This window comes from Dermochelys coriacea, chromosome 5 (genome assembly GCF_009764565.3).
Source record: "Dermochelys coriacea isolate rDerCor1 chromosome 5, rDerCor1.pri.v4, whole genome shotgun sequence".
In the NCBI taxonomy this organism is placed as follows: domain Eukaryota; kingdom Metazoa; phylum Chordata; order Testudines; family Dermochelyidae; genus Dermochelys; species Dermochelys coriacea.
This window is the reverse complement of record NC_050072.1, coordinates 126,884,988-126,909,671: the sequence shown is the minus strand read 5'-3', so window position 1 is coordinate 126,909,671 and position 24,684 is coordinate 126,884,988. Positions and strand designations below refer to the sequence as shown.

At 42.6% G+C, this 24,684-nt stretch overlaps 1 protein-coding gene across 5 annotated transcripts in view; it reads right to left on the bottom strand.

Annotated features, from left to right (window-relative positions):
• PAX5 (paired box 5) overlaps positions 1-24,684 on the bottom strand; it is a 238,089-nt gene that overhangs the window by 108,488 nt on the left and 104,917 nt on the right. For 4 of the 5 annotated variants that reach the window (XM_038403327.2, XM_043514630.1, XM_038403328.2 and 1 more), the window contains one exon: positions 9,349-9,478. In XM_038403327.2, the coding sequence (XP_038259255.1) occupies positions 9,349-9,478 (130 nt within the window). Of the gene's footprint in view, positions 1-9,348; positions 9,479-14,780; positions 14,838-24,684 lie in introns of all 5 variants that reach the window. The other variant, XM_038403330.2, reaches the window with a different exon arrangement.

Here is a 24,684-nt window from a genome sequence, read left to right as displayed (position 1 = left end):
TGTTTATGTACGGCTCTATCACAGTGGGCTCTGATCTTGTCTGAGGCTTCATGATACACCATAATACACATAGTGATATTACCAAAAAAAAAAATTTTAGCCATATGGATTTTTCTGATAAATCAAAAACAAGATCAAAAAAAGATTGAACATATTAGTGGAACTCTAATGTGAATACCATTATAAACCCAGACATTAGTCTGTAAATTCCAGTGTGATAAGAATTATATACCTCACCCTTCCTGAAACACGTGTGTTGTTATGGTTCTCTCTCTCTCGCATCTAAGATCGGTGACAGAATTTTTCTAGGCTTCGTAAAATAAACCAACAGATCAATTCAACTTGTTAAAATTACTTATAACATCACATAAGAACTCACATTTGGTTCTAGTTTAAAACAAAACAAGTAGCGGCTTTTCCAGAGTCCCTAGACCTTATTTTAGTAAATATAACTGACTAGCCCATCACAGATAAGTAAATAAACCCATAAAAAGAATGACCAGTTTATCACTATAGGATCGTGGGGAGGAAATGGTTGCTCCTGTGCATTGCAGGACTGGACATTCTGGATTCACTGCAGGTCTGGACACACATTCCTTACTTGGGCAAACTTTCCTTGGAGTAAATAGGAGTTTTGCCTGAGTAAGAATTACAAAACTGCATTTTCTCAGGGGAGGCAGCCCTATTAATAGGGCTCGGGCTAGGGCATACAGAGAACACTCTCTGGGAAAGGTTTGCTTTACAAAAGGTCTAGGTGGGAATAGGAAAGAGTGCTGCTTCTGAGAGGCAGGAAAATAGGCAGGGACACAGGAACTGTCCTGCCAGAGCAGACAAGTGGTCCATCCAGTCCAGTATCCTGTCTCCAATAGTGGCCAGTGCTGGCTGCTTCAGGGGAAGGTGCAAGTATAATGCGCTGTAACAGACAACTGCAGAATCATTTACGCAAGTTTCTTCCCAGCCCCAGGCAACTGGGGGTTGGTTTATGCCTGGATCCAGAATGGCCTATATCCCAGCAATTTTTTATCCTATCTAGTAGGTGTTCTGATTACTCATATAAGGAGCTGTTCTTTTGGGAGAAGCCTGAGCCGAAGCCCATTCAAGTACATGGGAGTCTTTCCACTGACTTCAACAGTTTGGATGAAATCCTTGGACCCTACAAAATTCTTAGCGTCTAGGATATCTTGTTGCAATCGGTTCTACATGTTAATTGTGAGGAGTGGAGAATGTATTTCCTTTTGTTAATTTTAAATTGCAAGTTAGATGCCTTGATCTTGTATTATGAGAGAGTAAATACAGGCATCCAATTTACCTTCAGTACTTTATATACTTCTTTTGTCTCCTTTTATATTTATCAACTTTGAAAACTAACTAGTCCTAATATTTACAGTGTCACTTTATACTTTAATCCTTTCCATGCCTCTAATCATTTTAAATACCCATCTCTGGACTTCATCTGTTTCTGCTGTATCCTTTCTGAGATGAGGTGACCAGAACTGAACATAGTATTCCAGGTAAATGTGTCCCATTGTTTTCTATAATGTGATTGCAATATTTGCTCAACCTATACATGCTAATACTTGTTTGCTTCTTTGACCATCACTGCACGTTTACACTGAGAGTGCTCAGGACTTTTTCCATTAGTTTAATTTAGAGCTTTGCAACATGATTTGAATTCAAATTCTAACATACATTTGTCATCGCTGCATTTCATCAAATACCCTTGCCAAACATCTAACGTTGTTACATCCCTCAAAATTTCCAGTCTTTTCTAGTCTTGACTAGTCTGAATAATTGTGTCATCTGTAAGTTTTGCCATGCCAGAATTCACCCTCTTCTCCAAACCATTAATCAATATGTGAAACAACTCTGATCCTAGCACAAAACCTTATAGTCTTCCTCTGTTAATTTTTCTGCCATGTTGAAAATTGGCCGTTTATTCCTACTCCTTATTTTCTGTCTCTACACCAGTTTCAGATCCATGAAGGAGTTATTTTAAACTCTGTGCAAGTTAATTTCTTTAATAACCTTGTGTGAAGGACTTTGTCAAATGCTTTTGAAAGTCCAAATAAATTATATCAGCTAGTTCGCCTTCATCCACTATTTTGTTAACATACTTCAAGTGTCTAGTACTTTCGAGAGACATAATAGCCCTTTATGGAAGCCATGGTGGGTTTTCTCTATCCGAGCACATTCATCAAGATATATTATGACTCTCTTTAACCAATGTATCTGGTCCTGAAGTAGAACTCACTGGTCTGCAATGCAAAGGATCATATTTATACCCCTATTCAGCAAAGCACCTAAGCATGTGCTTAAGTCCCATTGAATTAAATAGGATGAAAAGTACATTAAGTGACTCGCTGACTTCAATAATAATTTGTGATGTCAGTTCTCCATCATAACATCAGATTTTAAAAAGAGTATGAATATTTTTCTTAGCCACTCAGCTACTTCACTGTTAAGTTGCTTCAGAACTCTTGGATGAATATTAGATTCTCTTGGGGACTTGTTGCCATTCGGTTACCAGTTTGAACTGGCATCAGCTCTTTTGATACCTTAGGGCTTGTCTAGACACAGAGTTAGTGCGCAGCAAGCTGGGGTGTAAATCTACCCTGCCTTAGCATGCCGTGCACTAACCGCCCATATGGACTCCACGACAGTGGCGCACTACAAGTTCTCCTGTTTGAAACAGGAGTAGGCAAATGAGCACCAGGGAACTTTTGGTGCCTGGTACGCTAGTGCACTGTAGATTAACACCGCAGCTTGTCATACACTAACTCCCCATCTAAACAAGCCCTTAGTCTTTCATAGTGCCTCATCCTATCACTGGCAAGGTGTAGATCTCAGGTAGGTAGATATTCACTCAACATCCTCTCTGGGGAAGACTGATGCAAAGAAATATTTAGCCCCTCTGCATTGTTCTTATCCTCTTAATTGCTCCTTGGTAATCCACCCAACATCTCCGATTTTCTCAGCTTCACAGAATTTCTTGTTACTCGCTGCCCTCCTAATTTGCTTCTTACATTCTCCTTTAGCACCCGTCACCTGAGCATCAAAGTGCTGAACACTTGCAGGCAAATTAGACCTGCACCATGCACTTCTATTCTGTTCTACAGAGATTCTTACACTGCTATCCCATGCTATTGCACACCTCCCAATAGTTCATCAAGCAGTCTGACCAACACATGCCACACATTTGTTCTCCCAGCTTCTAGGAAGTTCTGCCTTTTCCCCCCGCTTCAACAACCTTGATTATGGTGAGCAAACTTTATCAGTTAGGTGGGTCTTTGAACTGTGCTCTCAGGGCTGGATCCAGTGGGCATTAAAGTCAATAGAATGACTCCCCTTGAATTCAATGGGCATTGGATCAGATCCTAAAAGCAATTCCATTTGTCTGACCTGCCATGGCAATTCCTGTCTTTGGCAGTGACCTGTACCCAATGCTTCAGAGGAAGTAAGAGGCTCTGTAGTGAGCAATGATGGAACAACTCCCATCACTCAGTGTTTACCTTATGTACTGAAGCATGATGACTTAGCCCTGGTCTACACTAGGCGTTGAGGTCAAATTTAGCTGCGTTAAATCGATTTAACCCTGCACCCGTCCACTTGACGAAGCCCTTTTCTTTGCTTTAAAGGGCTCTTAAAATTGATTTCCTTACTCCACCCCCGACAAGGGGATTAGCGCTGAAATCAGTTTTGCTGGGTCAAATTTGGGATACTGTGGACACAATTAGACAGTATTGGCCTCCAGGAGCTATCCCAGAGTGCTCCATTGTGACCGCTCTGGACAGCACTCTCAACTCAAATGCACTGACCAGGTAGACAGGAAAAGGCCCGCGAACTTTTGAATTTCAAATTCCTGTTTGGCCAGTGTGGCAAGCTACAGGTGACCATGCAGAGCTCATCAGCAGAGGTGACCATGATGGAGTCCCAGAATCGCAAAAGAGCTCCAGCATGGACCGAACGGGAGGTATGGGATCTGATCGCTGTATGGGGAGAGGAATCCGTGCTATCAGAAGTACGTTCCAGTTTTCAAAATGCCAAAACATTTGTCAAAATCTCCCAGAGCATGAAGGACAGAGGCCATAACAGGCACCTGAAGCAGTGCCGCGTGAAACTTAAGCAGCTGAGGCAAGCCTACCAGAAAACCAGAGAGGTGAACGGCCGCTCCGGGTCAGAGACCCAAACATGCCACTTCTATGATGAGCTGCGTGCCATTTTAGGGGTTTCAGCCACCACTACCCCAACCGTGTTGTTTGACTCCTTCAATGGAGATGGAGGCAACACGGAAGCAGGTTTTGGGGACCAGGAAAACGATGATGTTGAGGTTGTAGATAGCTCACAGCAAACAAGCAGAGAAACCGGTTTTCCCGACAGCCAGGAACTGTTTCTCACCCTGGACCTGGAGCCAGTACCCACCCAATCCACCCAAGACTGCCTCCCGGACCCACCAGGTGGAGAAGGGACCTCTGGTGAGTGTACCTTTTAAAATACTGTACAAGGTTTAAAAACCAGCATGTTTAATGATTAATTTGCCCTGGCATTCACGGCTCTCCTGGATGTACTCCCAAAGCCTTTGCAAAAGGTTTCTGGGGAGGGCAGCCTTATTCCATCCACCATGGTAGGACATTTTACCACTCCAGGCCAGTAGCACGTACTCGTGAATTATTGTAGAACAAAGCATTGCAGTGTACGTTTGCTGGCATTCAAACAACATCCGTTCTTTATCTGTCTGTGTTATCCTCAGGAGAGTGATATCATTCATGGTCACCTGGTTGAAATAGGATGCTTTTCTTAAGGGGACATTCAGAGGTGCCCGTTCCTGCTGGGCTGTTTGCTTATGGCTGAACAGAAATGTTCCCTGCTGTTAGCCACGCGGTTGGGGGAGGCAAAATGCGACCTTGTAACAAAAGCACATGTATGTAATGTTAACAGCAAGGTTTACTGTGAAAGAATGTACCCATTGTTCTATAAAATGTGTCCTTTCAAATACCACTGTCCATTTTTTTTTCTCCACCAGCTGCATGTCTTTCAAGGATCACAGGATCTTCTCCTTCCCAGAGGCTAGCGAAGATTAGAAGGCGAAAAAACCACACTCGCGATGAAATGTTCTCTGAGCTCATGCTGTCCTCCCACACTGACAGAGCACAGACGAATGCGTGGAGGCAGACAATGTCAGAGTGCAGGAAAGCACAAAATGACCAGGAGGAGAGGTGGCAGGCTGAAGAGAATAAGTGGCGGGCTGAAGAGAGGGCTGAAGCTGAAAGGTGGCAGCAGTGTGATGATAGAAGGCAGGATTCAATGCTGAGGCTGCTGGAGGATCAAACTAATATATTCCAGAGTATGGCTGAGCTGCAGGAAAGGCAGCAGGAGCACAGACCGCCGCTATAGCCCCTGTAACCAACCGCCCTCCTCCCCAAATTCCATAGCCTTCTCACCCAGATGCCCAAGAACGCGGTCGGGGGGCCTCTGGCCACCCAGCTACTCCACCCCAGAGGATTGCCCAAGTAACAGAAGGCTGGCATTCAATAAGTTTTAAACTTTTAAACTTTTAAAGTGCTGTGTGGCCTTGTCCTTCCTCCTCCACCAGCCCTCCTGGGCTATCTTGGTAATTATCCCCCTATTTGTGTGATGAATTAATAAAGAATGCATGAATGTGAAGCAACAATGACTTTCTTGCCTCTGCAAGTGGTGATCGAAGGGAGGTGGGGAGGGTGGTTAGCTTACAGAGAAGTAGAGTGAACCAAGGGGTGAGGGGTTTCATCAAGGAGAAACAAACAGAACTTTCACACCGTAACCTGGCCAATCATGAAACTGGTTTTCAAAGCTTTTCTGATGCGCACCGCACCCTCCTGTGCTCTTCTAACCGCCCTGGTGTCTGGCTGTGCGTAACCAGCAGCCAGGTGATTTGCCTCAATCTTCCATCCCACCATAAACGTTTCCCCTTACTCTCACAGAGATTGTGGATCGCACAGCAAGCAGTAATAACAGTGGGAATATTGGTTTCACTGTGGTCTAACCGAGTCAGTAAACTGCGCCAGCGCACTTGTAAATGTCCAAATGCACATTCTACCACCATTCTGCACTTGCTCAGCCTGTAGTTGAACAGCTCCTGACTACTCTCCAGGCTGCCTATGTATGGTTTCATGAGCCATAGCATTAAGGGGTAGGCTGGGTCCCCAAGGATAACTTTAACATCCCCAACGGTTATTTTCTGGTCTGGGAAGAAAGTCCCTTCCTGCAGCTTTTGAAACAGACCAGAGTTCCTGAAGATGTGAGCATCATGTACCTTTCCCGGCCATTCCACATTGATGTTGGTGAAATGTCCCTTGTGATCCACCAGTGCTTGCAGCACCATTGAAAAGTACCCCTTGCGGTTTATTTACTCGCTGGCTTGCTGCTCCAGTGCCAAGATAGGGATATGGGCTCCATCTATGGCCCCACCACAGTTAGGGAATCCCATTGCAGCAAAGCCATCCACTATGACCTGCACATTTCCCAGGGTCACTACCCTTGATATCAGCAGATCTTTGATTGTGTTGGCTACTTGCATCACAGCAGCCCCCACAGAAGATTTGCCCACTCCAAATTGATTCCCGACTGACCGGTAGCTGTCTGGCATTGCAAGCTTCCACAGGGCTATTGCCACTCGCTTCTCAACTGTGAGAGCTGCTCTCATCTTGGTGTTCTTGCGCCTCAGGGTAGGGGAAAGCAAGTCACAAAGTTCCATGAAAGTGCCCTTACGCATGCGAAAGTTTCGCAGCCACTGGGAATCGTCCCAGACCTGCAAAACTATGTGGTCCCACCAGTCTGTGCTCATTTCCCAGGCCCAGAATCGGCGTTCCACCGCATGAATCTGCCCCATTAACACCATGATGCCCACATTGCCAGGGCATGTGCTTTGAGAGAAGTCTGTGTCCATGTCCTCATCACTCTCGTAACCGCACTGACGTCGCCTACTTGCCCAGTTTCGCTTTGCCAGGTTCTGGTGCTGCATATACTGCTGGATAATGCGTGTGGTGTTTAATGTGCTCCTAATTGCCAAAGTGATCTGAGTGGGCTCCATTCTTGCCGTGGTATGGCGTCTGCACAGAAAAAAGGCGCGGAACGATTGTCTGCTGTTGCCCTGACGGAGGGAGGGGCGATTGACGACATGGCTTACAGGGTTGGCTTACAGGCAATTAAAATCAACAAAGGGGGTGGCTTTGCAAGAAACTGAATGGCCACCTCAAGGATAGAACTCAAAACCTCAAGGATAGAACTCAAAGCTGGGTTTAGCAGGCCGTTGATTTCACAGAGGGAGGGAGGGACGGAGGGAGGAGAAAATGAATACAAAACAAATCTGGTCTATTTCTTGTTTTGAGCCACTTCATCTATCTTTATACATCTTGCTGGCAGCAGACTGTGCAGTACGACCGCTAGCCATCGTCACCTCCTGGGTGCTCGGCAGAAGACGGTGCAGTATGACCGCTGGCCATCATCTTCTGCTGGCTGCAGATTAAAACACAGTGCACTGCCAGTAGGACTCAATCGCCATGAGACGAAACTTAAAAGGGAAGTGACCTGGCTGAGTCACTCCCATGTTTGCCCAGGCGCCTGGTTAAAAGAGCACCCTGGACTACGTCGATGACGGCTACCAGTCACACTGAAATGTCTGCTGCCAAAAGGCAATAAACTGCTGCTGTGTAGCAATGCAGTACCATGTCTGCCAGCACCCAGGAGACATACGGTGATGGTTAGCTGAGCGGGCTCCATGCTTGCCGTGGTATGGCGTCTGCACAGGTAACTCAAGAAAAAAGGTGCAAAACGATTGTCTGCCCTTGCTTTTACAGGGGGAGGGAGGGAACGGGAGCCTGATGATATGTACCCAGAACGACCCACAACAATGTTTTAGCCCCATCAGGCACTGGGTTTTCTACCCAGAATTCAAATGGGTGGTGGAGCCTGCGGGAATTGTGGGATAGCTACCCACAGTGCAAAGCTCCAGAAGTCGACAGTTGCCTCGGTACTGTAGACACAGTCCACCGACTACATGCACTTAGAGCATTTGTGTGGGGACACACACACTCAACTGTATAAAAACGCTTTCTACAAAACCGACTTCTATAAATTCGACCTAATTTCGTAGTTTAGACATACCCTTATATTCCCTCCAATATATAGGTGTATATATAGGTATATCCTACTTACTCGAAATGTGGATTTCCTCATTAACCATATAATTGTCTGATCTTATTTGAATCCTGCTAAGCTCTTGGCAATAAGTTCCCAAGGTTGATTCTGCATTGCGCAGAAGTAACTGTGCATTAACTTGTGTTTTCAGAATTGTTCACAGACTCTGCACGACTGCTGTGCTTTCAAGACAACATGGCAGCAACCTAAAATGTCACAACATTCTGCTCAGCAGCTAAGGCCCAGATCTTCAATGGTATTTAGGCACCTGATTCACACTGATTTCAATGGGAGTTAGTGCCTCAAAACCTTGCAGGACCTGGGCCAAAATGAAACTCCACAGTAGGCAAAATGGAGGAAAATCTGAGGCTGAAATTTGGAGTGTCACCAAGTGTCATTAAAAAAAACAAAAGAAAAAGTTTAAGGGTAGGTAAAATACACCCTTGAGTTCTAGAGGCTCATGTTCTAAATCGTGAGTGATTCTTATGGGAAATATTTTGAGATTCTATTGCATTTTGTGCAGTCTAGTCCCAAGTGATGTAGCTGACTCAACCAGTGAATGTTATCAAAATCTAGTGGTGGCCACTGGTCCCTAACCTACTCTTAATGGCTATGACTGTTCCAAAAATACAGTTGACTTAACACTACTATAATGAATTATTGCTTCTTCTAAATGCCAAACCCTACAGCAAGAGTGGAGTTCCAAAAGTGGTCCAAAGCATCTGTATTTGGAGGGATCAGATGTACCAGAAATTCAATCCAATCTGAAATGCCATCAAAATTCAGGCCAGTTGCAAATGCCAAACACTTTCATGATAAACAAACTGCAATACACAAAGCAGAGACAAGTCCTCACTTTTTATGACATGTTGGTTCTTGGATCAGATTTGGAGGGCCAGAGCCTCCACTGGTGCAGACTGGTCTCACTCAATTGACTTTAAGGAAGCTTCACTGATTTACACCAGCTGAGCGTCTGGCCTGGAACTGCTTGAATGGTTATGAACTGACACCAATGTTGAGACTTTCTGAAGAGAATAGTGACACTTCTTATGTTTATGTCTCTCTTATAAATGATAGTGAGTTGGCAGGAGCAGCAAAATACCATTCAGCTCTTCCTCCAGTTGGCCAACAAACACATTCTTTTTCAACATATATCAGTCTCCCAAGATGTCTTACCTGTCACAATAGGGTAGGATTGTGGTCCTGGAACACTGGCTCCTAATTCTGCTGAAGTAGGGCTTGTTAAATTGGCCTTCATATCATCTAATCCGCCAGCTAATGATGCCATGGCTGAGTATTCTGTCGTCTAGAAAAAGAAGCAAGAGATACCTCAGCAATAGCGTATCTGATATTCAACAACCTTTTTCTGATACATGCAGTATAACACAATTACATACAATGCAAAAAACACAAACCTAAGCCATTTGTTCTATCAGATTAGCCATGTGAAAGGCAAAGAACATTTAAATTGTGCTGCTAAATGTGTCATTAGTAACCCACAGTATGCATGTCTCATCTTTGTCTCTGATGCTTTGGTAGAACAAAAAATGGTTCTTTTTTTTCCTAAAACGATCCAAGATTATTATTGTTAAGCAACAAAATCTTTCAGTGTGGCAGCATCTTGCAGATCAAAGTTGGTGACTGTTGAAAGAAAGTCATTTGCCTATTACAGTTCAGTAATAGTTCATGGTAACACAATCAAAATGTTCTCATTGCACTAGTCACATTTGTAGAGAAAGACATGCCCGAAGAGAAGATGGAAGCAGAAATGTTTTGCAACCATGTCCCACTGAAGAACACAGTAGTTCCTTTCAGGTCAAGTTGTAAGCAATAAAGCATACTTAGGCAAATCTAGTTACTGCAAGCGGGCTCACGGACAGCCTCGGCACTCCATCTCCGGACGCATTTCCAATGCCAAATTTATTTTAAAATAAATAAGATCAAGCATCACCTGCATATATTAAAGATCCACTGATCTCTTATGGGAAACTTTAAACATCAGGGGCCAGAGCCTCCGATGGCTCCACCAAAGTAAGATTGATAATGTCCATTGACGCCATTGAAAGCCAATGGAGCTCTGAAAGTTCACAGTAGCTGGGGATCTGGCCCTATATTTAGAAAGAATTCTGCGTATATGGTAGAACGTTTATCTGCATTTCCTTCCCCTGTAATTTTTTATTTTCAGGGCCATTTACACAAAACTAGAATCTACTTTTTTGAGTTCATCTTCCCTCAATGTCATGATCCCTTATTAGTGAGATTATAACCCTGTGCAGAGCAATCAGGGGTTATGATTTCAATGAAGAATAAGTAGTAGGAACAAATAAACTTAAAAATTGGGGTGATTTAGCACTGTGCTACTGCAGTTTAAGCCACTGTAACTGCATTGCAACACTGGAGTAATGCAGTGGTGAAACAGGCCCCGTACATTTTCAACGCACTCTATAAATTCCTTTTAAAACCTTAATAATGTAAGGAGAAATGCAGGAAACATCTTGTGTAAACATGATTGCTCCTAAATACAAGATTTTTTTCAAAGTTATTGGTGAGGCATAAGATGATTTCTGTGCATGGTCTGAGAAAGAGAACTCTGCTTGGGGTTTGGCATAAATATCAGGGTTTGTCGATATTTGTGCCTCTGTAGCACAATTGTTATTAAAATTAGCAGGAATGTATACTTATAACCCCATAATGGCAGGTTCACAGTAACAGAGACAAGCTCCTCTTGAAGAGTAGGCTTCAGACGCAAGCTGCACAAGGTGCCAGGGTCACCCGGCATCATGATAGGCTGCCCCAGGGAGCACTTGTTGGAGGGTGTGCCAAATATTTGTGGCCAAGTTTATAACTGCTGGTGTCAACATCATGGTATCTTGCCAGAGGATCAATAGCGTGATACTCTCTGGGCTCAAGATTTTTCAGGCAGGTGAAAATACTAAAGCATAACCCCACGTGTCCTGTCTCCTTCACTCTTCAGAGTCTTCTGCCCCTTCTTCAGTCTGAAACGCTCCTTGTCTTGACACATCTGAGGGTGTGCCTCTCTGCTCAACAGCACTTCCTCAACAGTGCTGCATACGCCACTACTTCCACTCCATGACATCCATGCCTTCATCTTCTCTAGCTTTGATTATTAAAACCCTATCACATCCCCTAATCCTTCAGAGGGTCCTGAATACCACTGCAGACCTTCTCATGTTGTCGTCTTGTAAAGATGTTCAGTGCCTTCGAAAGCTAATTTCTGGAGTAATAAGCACCATGGGACTGTGTGAGCAGTTTGGCACAGGGAAACCCTGACTTCTTGAAGTCAAGTTGTGCATTAGCATATTCTGAAAAAGAGAAGAGAGCACACAAAATTTCCTCCGAAAAAGTAGCATTTATTTAATACGTGCTGTTACACTGGAGTACATAGATCTGCCCTGTTCAGTGGTTAGAATCCTTCTTTCACTAGAAAGAGTTGAAGTTAATTATAATGTTGATGACAGTTCACTTAAAGGCACAGTGTTGATGCAGCTTAATGCTTACTTAGAGCACTTCAAGTACGTCTGTGCTGCAGTCATGGGTGTGATTGTAGCAGGTGTAGACATACCTGAGCTAGTTTTAATCTAGCTAGATCAGGTACCAATAGCAGCACGGGTTTCAGCATGGGATGAACAAGCCCATCTGGGATCCTGGGTATGTATTCGGACAGCTAGCCCATGCTGAAGTCTGTGCTGCCATCACATCACTGCTAGCGATACCCAAGCCAGCTAAAGTTGGTTCTGATATATCTACTCCTGCTGCAATCACACCTCTGACTGTAGTGTAGACAAACCCTGTGATGAGTCTAACTAGCACCATTAACACTTTGTAAAAAGAGTTATAGTCTGAAGCTGCCTGATATAAAACATCAAGCTGTGCCAACATACTGAGCCAAATTCAGACCTAGTGTAAATGGATGCACTTCTATTGACCCACTTACAGCAGGTCTAAATTTGGCCAACTCTCAGCAATCATGCTAAAGATTTCTATGCTAGCAGCATGGTTTCCACTGCTATTGCAACTGCACTTGCAACTAATATGTTCACTGTCAGCAAAATGCAAGTTTTATGGGCCCGGGAACTGTCTACAATGCTTATACATTTTACCCTTCTTCTCCTTTCATTATATTGGACCTACAACCTTTAGTAACAGGTTTTGGAACAAGAAATATCAGGATTAGACCTCACATTTCAACTATTATTACCCCAAAACATAAGGGCAAACAAGGCTTATCAAACTAGAAGACATTTTCTATACTCCCAGTAATAGAAGCCTTAAACTTTGTACAAGAATTAGTATCGATAGCTACAGTAAAAGTTTGTAGTTAAGAGTTTTTGCACAGAACTCACTGCTTGCCCCACTCAAACAGACTTGGAAAGTCAGCAGGTACTTCCCCACTCCTTCACTTCATGTCTGTAAAGATGCACCTGGTGCCAATGTTGTTCTTTTTGACCACAGCATAGAAAGCTTATTGATAACTTCCTAAATGTAAGAACAGTAGGAAAATGGAACAGACTGCCCCGGAAGGTCATGCAAGCTTCTTCACTGGACATTTTCCAAAGGAGGCTGGATAGCCATCTGTCTTGGATGATTTAAACCCAACAAATCCTGCATCTTGGCAGCGGGTTAGACTTGATGATTCTTGTAGTCCCTTCTAACCCTATGGATCTGGGATGCCTATCTTAGGCATATAAAATAGGATCTACCAAAGTTGGTGCAATACCCTGAGTTTAGAGACACCTTCTGCAGGTTGGAACAAATGAAGCTACTACTGGCTTTAAGAAAAAAATGGGTGGAAATTCATCACTAACTCAGCCCAGGATGTCAGAATAAGGAGGAGGCAAAGGTGGCTTTAGGTCACCTAGGAGCCTTCCACATTCTGGGGATGGCTAGCCTGCCACAGGTCAGAGCAGCCTCAGCATGGTCCAAGCTTGCACCTTGCTGAGGGCTCAAAGGGCTCTGTCATCAGCTGGGAATAGCCAGAATACAATGGAATTCCAGCCATGCACCCATTCCCATGGGAATGCTCTTGACACACACCCTACACCAGGGGCTGCGGGATGATACAGAGCCATGACACCACTGGGGAGCCCCCTACATTGTGGAAATTCCTCTGGGGCTGTGACTGCCAACTTTACAGGCCTGTTGCTATGGCCTGGCCAGCACTAAGGCCCTGAACTGAGCCATCCTCCAGCAACACCTACTCACGTTTGTTGGTACTTGAGGCAAGAGGAATATGGATAAAGCCTTAGTCAGATAGAGCATAGCCCTTTATCACATCATCAGTAACACAGCTGCCTGCTGGTCAATGGCTTTTCCACTTATCCCCTCAGAAAGCAATATACCCAAACAGAGAGAGAAGAACATTAACTGCTGTATGGGTTTTCCCCAAAACAGAAGCTGCTAGGAGACCCTGGCTACATGGCAGCACTCTTGATGGTGCCCACTATTGTGCTCAGCATTCCTGCATTTCGTGGCAGTGCACTCCATATGTGAATGCTTTACATATGCTGGTACCAGGCCAAGACAGCTGTGATGAAATGAACAATGCCCATCTTGTGCCAGGTTTAGACTGGCGTTTACCACTGTTCATACGGCTTTGGAAACAGAAAATACAATCGTCCTGGAGAAAGCAGTTCACACTGCAGAGCTGTAGGGTATGTTAACAAGCCAATTAAACAACTGGAGCCAACATTTGCCTCAATAGAAGCTAAGAACTTGGAGTACAGAGCAGAAAGAGAGCCTCTATTTTATAAACACAACAAAAGAGTCCAAACTTAAATTCCCCTCATTCCCTGCAGAATTCAGGTGCATTAAGCTCTGGGACTGATTGTAATCGTTATTACTTCATACAGCAGCATTGTGGGTCCAGCAAGTCACAAACAAGTAAAAACAGGGGATCCTCTGCCCCGAAAAGCTTAACAGACACACGCACAGCAAAGAGAGACACACAGAAAGAGCAGGCAGTCTTAATAACACTGATGGTTCCAAGTCAGTCCCCAAAGAAAAGATTAGCTTCTGTGTTCTACAGTTGGGGATGGTATTGGAACACTAGAGCTTTGGACGTGCACGTAACCACCACTGAACAAAACAAGGGCTCTGTCATCGACTCAGATGGGGTGGACCTTTTATCATCTTTTCTGCTTCCTCTTCCGCGAACACAGCGCATCACTGCTATACATCCCACCATTAAGCCAAAAAAGGCAAAGCTTGCTAAACTAACAACTCTTGGAGGGGCCTTTCCTCTCACCATCAAGAATGAAGATCCTTCCTCCTCCTGAATCTTGTGACTGTATCAGAAATTCATCCCTACTGACCCTAACCACTGATTATTCATAATTAGTTGCCAAAAAGCTTAGTTACATTTTAGAATTGTGCTGCCGTGGGGACTGATCATTAATCTAAGAATGTTACTTCTTTGGCTTTTTCTAGTTGCAACACAGCCCCATGATCTTTGGACTAGGAATAGCCAGGGAAAGAAAATACCCAACCTACCCAGGTACAACCAAAGAACCCCTTCATAATCGGGGAAACCCAACCAGCTTGATACCTGAAAAAGCGTGAGTCGGGTGTTTGGTACCCTAAGAAATTACCTGAAAAATGACTGCCTGGGGTTGCACCAAGTATTGTCTCATCAGCATGGAGCACCACTGCCATAGCATGAAGGAGAAAGAAAACACAGAAATGTAAGAAGGAGAATATATAAAAGGAGAGCAGTGAGAAAAAAAAAAGCTTCTGAACTATAATGTGAGATTTCTCTCTGTATTCCTCTCCCCCAACCCATCTACAATCAGGAGGATGGGATATTGTATACGCTGCAGATTGACTAACAGTAGCAACCTGCCTGGTGCATCCATGCCTGAGAGATAGGCATTCTGTCTAAAGGGAAACAAACAAAGAGACACCACTATCTGGACTGAATACGGTCTGTCTGTAACAATGCCACCAGCAGCACCAAAGAGATGTTCTGCATGTATGCAGGAAGTCACAGGCCAAGTGTTTGTAATTACACAGCATTACATTTGATTAGAGGACACAGCCAATGCACTTTGTTTACAAACAGTTAACTCTTACAATACCTGTTTGAGAAAAGTAGTACCAGGCCTCTCTTAAAAAAGGGAAACTGAGGCACAGAGTGCCAAATTTACTGCTGGCACAGGTAGGCCAATCCCATTGCCTTTAATGGAGTGGTACCTTCTTATGCTTGTAGCCAACTGGGCTCAGAGAGTTTAAGTGACTTTCCCAAAGTGATACAAATCAGGAGCAGAGCCTGGAACAGTTTGGGTTTCTTGACTCCACCCTCAGAAGAAAACATCAGTTTTCCCCTGAGATACTCTTCCAGTCCCCAAGAAGTAAAGGATTTTCCCTGACACCCACTAGCCTCTCATCGTGGGAACATACTTCCACCTATACGCAAACAGCTTTCATGTGCCTACATAATCCTGCCCACATCAGGATGTCAAGGAAATGCATTAGCTGTCCACAAGGGCCTTTGGAAAAAAAACACAATCACTAGACATTTTTGCTAGTGATACTCCTGCTGGCTTCCAGGGTTAGATTTCTCTCCTTCACTTTCAGGGTAGATTCTCAGCTGGTGTAAACTGGCATGGCTTCACTGATGTCAACACAGCTACGCCGATGCCCACCAAATGGGAACCTGCTCCTAAGTCCCTTTTCCATTCTGTGACATGCCCAATCACTATTCTTTGTCACGAGAAGCTTAGATGCTGGGTAGAGGAGGAAAAGAAGGCGCAGAAGCAGGATGGTGAAGACTCGACCAGCACTTTGGTTTTAAGAACATCCTTCCTGTGACACATGCTTTCAGATGATGGAAGCATGCTGTGGATTCTGGCCTGGGAGACACAGGTCAAATGATATTGTCAGTATCCTACATTCTATCCTTTCATTTAAAATAACCCTTTGATGCTAAAGACTGAAGACAGTTCAGAGGTTAGATTTCCTACCAGTACTTCTCCACTGGTTTCAAATTCACTCTGCATTTTTTTTACCGTGAGATAGAACCAAAATTAGTACCGATACACATCTCATTACCACAACTGGCTTCCTACGGCAGCTGGCCAGTTCAAAATAGGCAAAGAATATTAACATAGTTACCCTACTCCAGTGGATACAGGTCAGGATATCATTTGCCTTTCTGAGTTGAGCTTTCCCATAGGCACTCTGTAAAAAGGTTTTTTTTTTCTGTACAGAGGCCTTTCGCTTATATCGTGCATAGAGTTCTATGGAGCTGAAGCTCCTTGGATGATCCAAACTACTCAGCTAGAATTTTTCTGACCATGGCAGAACTGGTATAATGTACACAGATCTTATGTGCTGTTCTTAATATGCTCTCATTGCACAATGATCAATGAGAGGCTGAGATGAATACATTTCAGCCATATTCAAAGCATGTTCAACTATAGCACTGCAATATTCTCCATATGCAGACTCTGGGACTTGGGTTTCTTGTCCTAACTCCACCCCCGCCCCCAATTTTGGACTATGACACCTCCGTTTTCTTCTTTATATACCTTGACTCATTTTCCTAGACTTCCAGAGAGTCAGCTTTCCTCAGTTATTTATGTCTATTTCCTTCCACTAGACAGGAAGGAAGGAATCTTTACTTTTAATTTCCTTTTGTCTTTGAGCTACTTTTAATTTCTCTGTCCTTCCTTGCACCTATCTGGGGGAATATTTTGGTTGGACTACCTGTAAAAGAGTACCGTTCTTGTACTATATGGTGAACTTCAACATTTAACACCTAAAGGGTGTTTTTAAAACTCTGCTTAGTGCCACACTAGATCTTTTCCCAGTTTGCTTGTTGGAAAAAAATGAAGGAAAATGAGGTATGGCAGCTTTGATACTACTGTTCTTCAAGAGCTGTTCTATGAATGAGCAATACATTAGTGCCTCTGGCCACAGCAGCTGTAGCTGGGGTGATATAGACCTTTGTGGGTGCAAACTGAGTTAGGGTCGGTGAGAAAGAGTGGCTGTGGCCAACTTTCTCTTGAGTGATTTTTTTTGATGCAGTTATTGGATTTTTATTCCATAGTAGCATACTAAGAGGGGGACCAGGGGAAAGGTGGCTTTCCTAAAGTGTATGAACACTGAAAAAAAAAAAAGGTGAGAGAAAACTGGAATAGATCACCTGGCTAGAATACCTTCAGTCTTGTGTTATACTAGTTGGGATTACTGTGATGTATTATTTTGATCCAGGCCCAGTGGTAGGGAAAAAGTGCTAAAATAAAATGTTTTCCTTTTTTTCCCCTCCTACTTATTTTGCATTCTGAAAATATGTAACCTTGTCAGAAGACCAAGTGATGGGAGGAAAGGAAAGGGATGTCTCGTTTGCACTAAAAGTAACCTTTCAGCGGTGCTACACAGAACTCAGCCGGACACACATGCTTTGCTTTTCTCAGCTGCTCAATATTCCAAACCACAACTCTGAAAAATTAAATAAACCAACTGATATTTCTTCATTCCTTTGTATTGAATAGGTACCTTTTGGTGTTGGGAACACGGTAGTGTGAAAGGAAATCAGTGTACAATATGCTGGCAGGTTGAACAGTCAAAATACAAAAATAATCCAAGAGATTTGTTGTCTTTTTGTTGCTTTTTTGTGCATATAGAATCTGTCCCTTTGCCCTCCCTTTCAGCTAATGATGTTGCAGCAAGATAAAGTGGTGCACACTGGACCTTTCCCTCTAAAAAGCAACACTGCTGCTTCTTCTCTATCTTTTCAAGGATAGATGTTGACATGGTGGTGTCATCATGGTGCATCATGAATGATGTATGATAAGAAAATTATGTGTCCAATTCTACATACTCATAGTTAACCTGGTCCCTTGGCTGGCATATTTTGTACAAGCACCTGGCACTCAACTTGGACATATCCAATTAAAAAAAAAATCCACCATGACTAGAAGTGCTGAGACTAAAACACCTCTGAAAACTCATTGTTACTTGTTTCTCTCTTTTGTCCAACCCATGCTCAAGGATTCTTAGGGCACCTTCCACCAGGCAGTTGGCTAGCTGAACTCTTTGGGGAAAAACAGACCTCCTTTGAAGAGAGAGACACACACAAATATGGAATGGAGACTTGGATTTGGTCACCAAGATCTGCCTCTGTGTTCTTTTCCAAAACCAAAAGACAACATCTCTAGGGTTTTCCTAGCTTCCCATCACCATCCACTGATCAAATATGGCCATGGAATTACCATAATTTTCATTAGAAGGGCTAGAACTTAACATAGTCATGTCAGAGTGTCACAATGCAGGAAGAATAAACAAATAAAGGCAGAACTAACAAGCACTGGGCATGTTTTCCACTGAAGCCCTATGTCAGGCTCACAAAGGGGGGGAAAATGTAACATTTGACATGGTTCAGAGACTTTAATCCAAAGCAGCTCTAATTAATCTCCCCAGCTTTTCAGAAGCCCAGTAGCACATACAGCTGTATGGGCATCAATGCAGTTCTGTCTTAAATTTTATGGGAATGGAAATTTCATTGCAAAACCCTCCTCCTGACCTCCCCTGGATTTGAACTGGGAAGGGAGCTGAAGAGCTATATATCAAAACCTATTCGCTCCCCCACTGCCCCATCATTTTATTATTTACAACACATTTTCTACTCTGCCTAGCACTATCACTGAACCCAATTCTTCTTTGGGGTAACTCCTATATACACAGTCCATCAGGGATGAACTCCAATTTCCCTTTGTTTTAGTCAACACATGGTAGTGACTCTTTTGAAAGGGATGAAAGTTTGATTTCAAATGACGGAATCATCTTTTTTTACTTTGAACAAAATATTGTATAAAGCTCTCTTTTATAAAATATGTTTTAAAAAATTAACAGCTGTGCTTCATTTTAACCCAAATCCAATTAGACCTGGGGCAAACCCCAGAGATCTCCCTAGAAGAGTGGGAATTATTTAGTGCACCTTGCCAGGATCACATTTATTCTGATACTTCAGAATAACTGACTTGTTTTTGACCTAAACCTTCAGATTATTTGCATGCTGAAAATATAGGCTGCATTTGACTGTTTCATACTGAAATCCACAAACACATACAGTCACTCTCAGTCTGCTACCGGGACCCCAAATCCAATCTAAATGCCTAGAATTTACCTGTTGTTTTTCTTTTATACATATAAATAGCTGAATTTCCATTCTCTCTTTGTTTCTCATTTTCATTTTGTTCTAATATCTGCATGTAAATGTCTGAAAATAGCATCTGTAATTGAGGATTATGAAGTATAGCCAGCTCCTGACAGGCTGCTAAGGAAGATGGATTATCCTCATTTTTCTGTAAATTTTGTCAATTTTGGAATTCATAAGCTATCAACACTGATCAAAATGTGACCGCACAGCTGTGTCAAAAGAAAAAAAAAGACCAGTGACGACGTCTCTCCCTTGTTCTCAGAGTAGATTGGCTTCGTTCTCCATCCCCCCCCTCACAGAGAGAGTACTGGCTGGGAATCACTCCGGGCTACTTCTAGTATTTACCCCAAAAGAAAATATATATATTTAAATAAAGAAATTGAAAGTACGCAAATGCACTGCTGTGCTGATTCAAATCACAAAGTGTAATTTATTGCGTGTTCGCCCTTCTTTATTTATCCCTAAGTAGTAAACACGATTTCCATTCAGGGGGTTTGTTATGTTCCACTCCTACCAGACAATCACAGCACACTTGAGGCAATTGTTTAGCCTCTTCCTCTCTATTTTCCCATTACTGGGAGTAAGTACTGTTGGGACTCTTTAATAGCCCGACTGCAGCCCATATCAATAACAGATGAGGTTTAATCGTCCAACACAAAAATTATTTAGGCTCAGTAAGGACATTCAATGTCATTTGCATAATGGCATTTCTATCCTGCGCACCTAACCCATCGTGCATAAACAAGGCCCTGGGACCATAAATAATAATAAATCATGACGTCCGTGCTACTCTTGCTGTAATAGGAGCCACTCTTTGTAGAAATTATTTCAGCAGGAAATGGGCACTGTAATTTTAAAGACTTGTGGCAAGCCACAGATCAGTAAATCATACACACACACACATGCACAAAGCTGCCTTGACTGAACAACCAAACGCCATGAAAGAGCATGGGAAAATATTAGCACTTGTGGCTGAAATTGGTCTTTTTATTTTTAAACAGGGCCGGCAAATTAAATAAAAACAAGTCTGGAAGAGTGTGCATTTGTGTCTGCACATGAATATGTAGGACTGAGTGATTTCATTTCACATTTAAATTGTCCCCTGTCTTCAACCTCAGAGATTACCTAGAGTAAAATTAACCACAGTGGGGAGCAGTTATTTCTAACTAAAATGAGAAGTGCTTAACCAGATATGCCTGCATGGATTTAAAGAGCAGGGAAAACGTGTGTATATGTAGGGCAGACCAGGGATTGAAGCACGCACTGTAAAACAGGAGAAATGCATCCCACAGAGTAAACAAAGGCCTGGCCAGAGCAGGGACAGCCTGTACCTGAAGAGCCCTGAGAAGCTCTTAGGTAAATGAATTGCTGTGATTTGGATAGATAATGGGAGCTTTCGTCCATTGTCTAAAGAACGAAGGTTCAATCATATCAATGTTTTCTGCTTGCAGTAAAGTCTGGTTAAATTAGCAAAAACTAACAGTAGGGTGGGATTCTCTACTCTCATCAGTCTTCCACTGGTGGAACTCTGTTGGCTTTAAAGGAGTTGTTCTTGATTTACACCACTGTAAGTAAGAGGATAATCAGGCTCAGACCCACTGTATCTGTGTAGGAATCACATTTATCTCCTAGCACAATAAGAGCTGGCTGCTAGCCAGCTATGCCATCAGATAATGAATTCTCATTTGAAATTTTAAAACAAAACCTTCTTCCATTGACCAAACCCACCAAGGGTAAAAGGCCAGATCCACCTTCTTCAGTATGTAGCGTTATGGAAGAGGTTTTCTATTTGGCCACACCCTCCATTGGGCATGTCCCGGGGAGTCCAAATCGCCTCAGCCCTGCACTTTGTGCAGTCATTTATCACTGTGCAGAGTCAGGAGGTCCCCACTCTGAGTTGGCAGCACTTTACACCCATGGGTCTCTTGCTCAGCAGAGTTCTAGAGGACAATACAAGGTTATAAGGAGTGGAGAATTAGGCCCTTTGTCTTTCATCCTTCTTTCACCACCACTTCCCCCAACCCCCACCCATGTACGAGCCTTATTGTATTGAGCAAGAATAGGGAACAATACTAACAATATTGTAATGCCATCTTCTAAACTAAAAGACACACCCTCAGGAGCAGAAAGGTTCTGGAGATGTACAATGAATACCTAGACCATCCCTGATAGGTCTAATCTGTTTGCAAAAATTTCAAAAATGGGGATTTCAAAACCTCCCTTAGTAACCTATTCCAGCACTAGGTTACCAAGGGAGGTTGTGGAATCCCCTTCACTGGAGGATTTTAAGAACATGTTGAACAAACACCTGTCAGGGATGATCTAGGTTTCACTGATCCTGGACTAGATGACCTCTCAACATCCCTCCAGCCCTACATTTCTATGATCCTATGAATGAAAACTATAGAGCATGAGTTCTGTAGGTGAAAAGATTAAAAAAGAGTAAGGCTAGTTAGTTTAGAGAGAAGGGCAATAAAGTGCGCTAGAATCGAGGTATATAAACTAGTGACTGACAGAGAAGGGAGATCAGGGCTCCTATTTACTCTCTCTTACAACTGAAGCTGGATGAACACTGTAAGAAATGTTCATGGACATTTGTTTGAATAAAAACTGCATGTTCATTTTGACAGTATTCAGCCTAAGATGTTTATATGATCCCCTCCTTCCCCAATCACCATAGTATTTGAGCACCTGACAGTATATAATGTATCCTCACAAAACTTCTGAGGCAGGGCAGGGCCATTATCCCCCTTGGGCAGAGGGGAAGAGAAGCACAGAGAGGCCAAATGACTTGTCCAAGGTCACACAGGAAGTCTGTGGCAGAGCAGGGCCTTGAATTCAGGTGTCATAAGCTATCTACCTAACCACTGGACCATCCATCCTTGCTCAGCATTGGTAATCCTTTTCATTCTCTTCTCCACCATTCATGTGGCTGAATTTTCACTCATCAGAATGTTGGATGGAAAACTTGTGCACTATGGGTTTGAATCATACCATCAGTTTCTGAGCAAAAGTCCCCACGGAAACCAGTGAGGAATTCTGTCTAACTTAATCAATTGTGAGCTATGTCCCCATATTTTAGGATTACTAATTTAAGGCATCATATATTAAAAATTTGGTTTATGAGACTGGTTTTCAGTCACACATGGCTAATAATGAACATTTGAATAAATGATGACAATGAACAAAACGCATTGAAGTCAATGAAAAAACTCCCATTTATGTAAATGAACTTCAGAAAAAGCACTAAATGCTATATCTACAGGCACAAGCCATCTGTTGTATCTTTTCAGTGAATGAACATATTTTTTGTTTTTAACCCAACACATAATTGTTCTGTGGATCTCATTGCCACAAGACATTATTGAGGCAAAGAGGACACAAAAAAAGGATTGGAAATAGAACAATATTAAGATCTCCAGTTACACTAGCTAGAGAAATGTATAATCGTCTATTGTGGCAGTTCTGCACCTTCTTTAGAAACATGATATTGGCCAATATTGGAGAAAATTCAAACAGCAGCATTGCTAGGTATTTCACTACTGATAATTTTGGCAGAAACATCCAGGTTCCCTGGATTGTGGGTGGAGTTTTCATCAAGTACCATCAATCCTTTTCCCCATTGTGCCCTGAGTAATGTAGGTGGCATCTGCAAAATCATAAAGATAATAGTTTGTATTTTCATAACACTTCCTATCCAAGGTTCTCAAGGTATTTTATTAATGTTATCTAATATGGCCTCCTAACACCCTTTCCAGTAATGCTGTCTGGATTTCACAGATAAAGAAACTCAAGTTGAGAGAGGTTAAAAGCCATATTCCAAAATTGGTCACTGATTATGGGACACTCTCCTTCCCAGCTATTTCCATGTGATCTGATTAAAAGGCAGCATGCAGCATCCTAGCTGGCTGCATTCTTCTTGCTCTAACTTTTTTCTTGATGTTTTTCTAACAAAAATATAAAGCACAAACACCCATAAAGTTACATATGTCTAGGGTGACCAGATAGCAATTGTGAAAAAATGGGATGGGGGTGGGGTGCAATAGGCACCTATATAAAAAAAAGTCCCAAAAAACAGGACTGTCCCTTTAAAAACAGGACATCTGGTCACCCTACATGATACGTCAATAAACATAGATCTTCTCTTTTGTCATTTAGGTGTGCTCTGATCGCTTAAGGGAAGATTGCAAAGGAGATGCCCAAAATAAACCAGAGCTGGGAAGCAGTTAATGCAGGAAATGGAAGAAAACCATGTGTAAAGGATTTGTAATACCATGTTAAATAAAATATGGGTTTGTCTCTAAACTTAAAACCTTTATGTAAAAGTCACTTGGACAGAGAGGAAGACAAAGGACCTCATTGTCCGCTGCCTTGTACCTTGCATAGTCCTGTGCAAAGGAAGGATAAAATGCTACCACCCACCTTGAACAGAGATAAAGGAAAGGAGACAAGGTCAAGGCAAAAAGAATCGTGTCTTACACCCTACAAATGTGAAATCATCTAGTAATGAAGACTGTTGGCAGATCCTCCCGTAGTTTACAGAGCTCAATGGATCCACATGGTAAATATATACCTCCTTCCTTCCTCAATTCCTCTTCACCTGAATGTACACAAAATATCACCCAGGATTGGGAGCAATATCTCATAAAGCATGACTATATTTGTGTTGGAAGACCACAGCTACGACAAAGTTAATCCGAAGAATTACCCTACAGACAATGTTTTCCAAAGATGAATACTGCCACAAACAAAAAAAACAAAATACAAAAAACAAAAAAACAACTATGTAGTGCCTCCCTCTGCTTCAAGACTAAGTCATGTTCAAGTCATCATGAGATTAGACCCCCTAAAAAAGCAGTAGGTATTGCAGTGTTTAGTGGCATGTTACAAAGTTAAAGGTGAACCAGCTCAAATAAAGTAAGCAACTCTCCAAAATCTTTGCTTATTTTTAGAATTGAACTCAAAGCATACCAGATGGCATTCTTAAATGTTGATATAAAATGTATTTATTTAACATTGTTGGGTTCCAGCTGAGGCAAGAGGTGGTCAAAAGTTTTCTAATTTCAATTTTGTGATCATTTGAATTGTAATATTGATTTTTTGATCACCCCTCCCCCTCACAAAAACCATTTGGACACCATTTTTACTCTTTTTTTCTCATTTTTTGACCAGCTCTATCTGTGACTAGCGCTAGCAGATGGACAATGCAACAGGAAATAGTCCCTCGCAGTATGTTTGTCCAGAACGAGCCAAAAATGTCAGGAGGCGGCTTGTTCTTGCAAAACTTGCAACCCAGTTTTGCAGTCACAAGAGCTTGCAATAGTTGGAATAAG